Raw genomic sequence first — 4,981 nt, forward strand, 5'->3', positions numbered from 1 at the left:
TGGATAGTCTCGGTAATGCTGATTACAGTTCCATTTTTGTTGGTGTTGCTTGGCCCTACTTGGTTTTATTCCGCCATCATTTTATCCCTTGACGTTTGAGCCTTGGCCACTTTCTTTTACCCGAGTTGTTGCCTCGGTTAAAGGTTTTATTTACCCGTCCTTCATTTCTTCTTGTTTGGTTATAAAACTGCTTTTTTTTAATTTTGAGGAAGATTGCCATTCACTTCATTTGGTGCGATTCGTTTGCAGTTGAAAGAGTTGCTGCTCTACATACTTTTCAGCGTTTCCTATACAAAATTTTATTTCATATTTAATCCCCGTGGTTTTAAATGTGTTTCATTGTTTATGCGTCGTCATTAATGTGCATCTTTTTTGGTAAATTCGGGTGTGTTTTACGAACCCCCCTTGTAACCAAAGCTCCCACGTCTAGCATTCACCAGTCACGGTGAGGTTCCGCCTAGACCTCCCTCGTCTCTTCCATTACCCTATACTAGGTATGGTAGTCGTGGCCTCGCCACCCGACGGATCCTGGAATTGCCCCCTGGTTTCGATCTCATCTGGTTTCTTTTCCGCTTTGTTTTCGGGGCTGTTTTCACTTTTATTTTGCTGAATGCTCATGCATCTCCATTTTTACGATTATTCAAATCTTCTGGTCCAAAATTCGGAGAGGGTTTGCTGACCTCGTTCGCTGGATAGGGGATATCACTAGTCGGCTGAGCGCTGTTGAAGCGAAGCTCACCCAGGTAGAAGACTAACGTCGACCGGAGCATTTCGAGGACATTGCTTGCAATGATTGGGGTCATTAATAGATTTTTTAGGTCCGTAAAAGGTCATTCGTACAACATTTTTGGAATTAAAATGAACTACAATGTGTCCAGAGTCATGTCGCATTCTTTGCTTTTTGACTGTCCTCCAATGTATTCCACTTGCTCCTGACCCAATATTTCTCCTCGTCTTGTCTTATTAGTTCCCCTGGTGCGTCAACTTCGTGACCGCCGCCTTCTTCAGGCTGGCCATTCCAGAGTTTCGTGCATTAATATGTTTGAAATTGCACATCCCGCATAATACCCTTTAACTCGTCTTCTCGTTGTAATTCACCACTAGCATCAAGCTCTTCCATTCACTAGTGCATGCGATAAGTGTACTGCCCCGAGACTACCCTGGAGACGGGACAAAATATAGTATTGGGGCAGAATACGTCGACCTACAGTAGGGCTTGGGGCTACTGACATGCCTCGGAGGCCGACCCACACGGCAATGGAGCACCTAAGTAGCCCCTTTGCGCACTTTTTATGTCCCACTCGTCTGCCGTACTTTTCAGAGTACTCTGCCGAGTTTCACGCAATTTGTGGGTAATCTCTGAATCGGCTTCATTAATTGTGTGTGTGTGTGTGTGTGCACTATTTTCCTAACCTTGCTAGGTTAAAAATGAGGGAGACGAAGGCAATGACTAACACCGCGAGAAACGAACTACTTGGCAGACAGGCATGGTCAACATTTCTGTCCGTGAGCTAGTTAAGTCCTGTTCTAAACAAGACTTAAATTCTGTTGCTCTGATTCCTGTACCTCCGTCTGCTTGAAAGAGGGAGGGCGGGAGGGAGAGATCATGCGAATTTCTGTCTAGCCGTCTGCGCCTCACCAATCTGCGTTGTGTCGTGTAGACAGTACCACCTCCACGCACCGACCTGTGCGATACCTCTCCGAGAATCGATCGCTGTTTCGATGGCTTCGCGCCAAGACGGATGTGCTTCTGCGAACAAACGCTTCCGGTACAATTTATGTCCCCTTCGCTTCGGCCCTCATGACCAGTGAGTTCAGCACCGTCACTGCCTCAAGCTCTGTTGAAGTGAACGAACCCCTAGGTGTCCATGAGGATTTTGTCTCTATGGATACCAGAGTACGATTCGCTGGACTCGTTGTCCATATTGTACAAGTTGAGGACACTGAACAGCAAAGTGGTGCTTCTTTAAGGCGTGATTCCTCAACATCGAGTCCCTGGGGGTGAGTCGTGTATGTTAGCTACGGCTCCATTTGCATTTCACTTGTAAAAAGTGCTTTTCCCCTCTACCAGACAAGATCATTTAGCCTACCCTCCAGTTGCCATATGGTCCAACTCGCGGCAATTTCAAACCATCATTATCCATCCCCGAATGCTCTCTGATCACCTTCCCGATGAAGTTTCAACAGCTCTCCATCGGATATACAGTGCCACGTCCCAACCAAATTCTCCGTTGCTCAGTGGAAATGTGAACCGGCACGACCCCCGCGTGCTGATTAGGCGGCTCAAGAAACCCACGCACTGACACCGACTGCATACGCCCAAATCCCCCTTTTTGTTAACTTTGGTATCATCGCCAGCAATGACAAGTCTTTTTTGAAATGTACGGTTTTGTTTAATGTTTTGTGTACAAAAGGTACAAAAAGAGAAATACATTTGTTGTTACGCATCTTATTTTTACGGAATTGTGAAAATTATTGTTTTCATTCCCTCATCCCCTCGTTATTTGTTCGTTTTGATCCAACCCTACCATTTGTCCTCAGCGCTTTGACACCCTCTGTTGCATGTGGTTCCCAATGTCAGTTTGAATGAAAACCACGATGTCAGGTCGTTTAACATGGCAGGTTTTGTATTTGTGCTATCCGCTTTTACTTTTTGCAATGTTTGCTGCCGTGATTTTTTCTCCTGGTATCACCGAGGTGATGTTATCCGGGCTCATGCTGTGCCACGTCGTTTGTTCGCCTGGTCGGGTTCGGCTGAGCATGACCCCGGGTCACCTTTCTCTTCACGAGCTCAACGAAAAAAAATAATAGTAATAATTTGCTGTGTTGTAAATTCAACGTCACAATCATGCCTCAGGAGTTTCAACATTAATAGTCTAGTGGAGGCGATGTGTTTAAAAAAGCAAGACCATTCATTAAGTCAAAGCATCGAAGTTGCATTCTCGAAGGAAATCGAAGTTTAATTGAGTGGCATGACGCTCTTTTAGAGTTGTAGAGTCGTGTTGGGACCTCCCTACCATCACGTGGCACAGTGACTGCGTTACAGCTTATAAGTTAAACTTTCCTGTTCATGTTTCTTTCGGTCTGTCGTGCTTACGACTTGCCCCAACCGTTGAAGCATACCGTAGCTAGTGGAATACTTATCTGGAACCAGACAGTGGCGCCATCCCTGCCTTCCAACTTGCTTTGAAGAGGGGAGCTTTAATTGAGCAGTAATAAAGTGGGCCAGTGATTGGCTGTGCCATCGGAAGCTTGGGAGTTTGAAGACATGGATGTCTGTGCCCCATCGTGTTTGTTGAAGCGACCGGAAGCGAGGCTCGGTGCGTTCCCGTTCACCACAGAAACCCGAGCACTCTGATCGCCCTCCCACTATGTTGCTTATTAACGAGGAGATTACCTTCAGTAAAGCTTTTGTGCCACTGCTAGCCGGCACTGTAAAGGGCTCCAAGATCCGAGGCATTAAGATTTCATTCTCTTGAATATTTGGGAGCATCTGCTCCGTGTTTAAGTTATGTATATCCTTAAATGGATTCCACTTCAACTCCACTTTCTTCCCTACGCTTCTCACTCCTTTCCTTTGCTATTTGAAGAATTTCTGTAAGTCGGTTTTATCAAGGTCTAGAATATTTGCATCCAGAAGCTAGGAAAGTAATTTCGTCGTTCACTTTCAGCGTCCCGTATGCGGAACATGCAACGGGATCTTGTGCGTTCGGCCCCTTAGAATGCTCGGTAAGTACTGCCCCCCGGTATTGACGGATAGGCAGGAGTGGCTTTTGAGTCGTCAAACTCATTGAGTATTGGCGCTGTGATTAAACTAGGGGTGGCTTCATCCTACGTAAAAAATTAGGCCTTGACCTCGTTTTAACTGGTTAGAAGAAGACCCGTCCGCTTTAAAAAAAACCCAATCGACCGAGCTGGTTAACTATTTTCTTGATTGAGGGTGAAAAAATAAGACCCAGTGGGTCCGATCCCTCACCTCGGTCGAAACCCATGCGGATTAAAAATGGCGACTGACTGGCTAGGTGTCACGTGCTGCGTGTGTAGTCCGCGTGCATGCGCGCTACCATGACAGCACATACGCACTCCTCCTAAATGTGCACCAATCAGCTCTGCGCGTAGCCTCTGAAGCCAGCCAATGGTGAGCCGGCAGGCGTGCGCACAAACCATTCGCTCTCTTTCTCGCTCGAGCGCTGCGTGCGTGCGCATGTGTGTGTGTGTGTGTAGGACTGCGATATGGCCCTTCTGTATGGTAGCGGCGGCGGTCGTGTTGTTGTTGTTGTTGTGGTACTCGCTCGTGTGGACACACTTACCTTTGACGCCCGGTTTCGAGTATAAAAACGTACACACACACACACGCCGTCAGCGAGATGGAGCTATACCTCCTACCTACTCACTCGTCTACTCTGTGATTGACGCGCTTCAGGGTAATGTGCTCTAATACTCCGAAATCGTCTAATGCAGGTGCGTTCATCCCTTTCCAAGTTAGTCGCCGATTCAATCTACTTTGCTTCCTTCACATAGTTTCGTGTCTCTTAGGAAAGTAGTTCTGCTTCCCCTGCCACGTGTGTACCATCAACAGACTGTAATCAGTGTGCTCTAGCTCTTATTAATACAAACATGCATTAGCGCACTATTTCGTTGACCGAGGACCTTCTCACTGTGTTGCTTTTTTTTTGATAAACTACAAAACAAGGCTTGCAGGTTCTGACTCACCCCCTTTTATAACCCCCTATTTTTCAAACCGAGCCGGTTTAGCTGCTCTTACCTAGCTTTGATAAGTTCAAAAACATCCTGTGTTCTTTGTTCAAATAAAAACAAGTAAACGTATACAAACCAAGGTATTTGGTTTTACCCACGATCATTTCATTTGGAGTGTGTGAACCCTCTTCCAAAATTTACATTTCCATGTAATGAGCGGTATCAGGCGGCTAAAAGTGGTCGTACAGTTTTCTGCAATAACTTGCAACTTGTGGGATTGTTT

At 46.2% G+C, this 4,981-nt stretch overlaps 1 protein-coding gene across 1 annotated transcript in view; it reads left to right on the forward strand. All coding sequences in view use genetic code 11, as the record gives it.

Annotated features, from left to right (window-relative positions):
• Window positions 1-4,335, forward strand: part of EGR_02833 (Lipase, class 3) — a gene marked incomplete at both ends in the record, with an annotated part of 28,912 nt that extends 24,577 nt beyond the window's left edge. The window contains 3 exons of the mRNA XM_024492082.1: window positions 1,662-2,001; window positions 2,072-2,267; window positions 4,225-4,335. Coding sequence (XP_024353576.1) covers window positions 1,662-2,001; window positions 2,072-2,267; window positions 4,225-4,335 — 647 coding nt within the window. The remainder of the gene's footprint in view (window positions 1-1,661; window positions 2,002-2,071; window positions 2,268-4,224) is intronic.
• Window positions 4,336-4,981: the final 646 nt, after the last annotated feature.

Source organism: Echinococcus granulosus (genome assembly GCF_000524195.1).
Source record: "Echinococcus granulosus chromosome Unknown EG_S00013, whole genome shotgun sequence".
NCBI lineage: Eukaryota > Metazoa > Platyhelminthes > Cestoda > Cyclophyllidea > Taeniidae > Echinococcus > Echinococcus granulosus.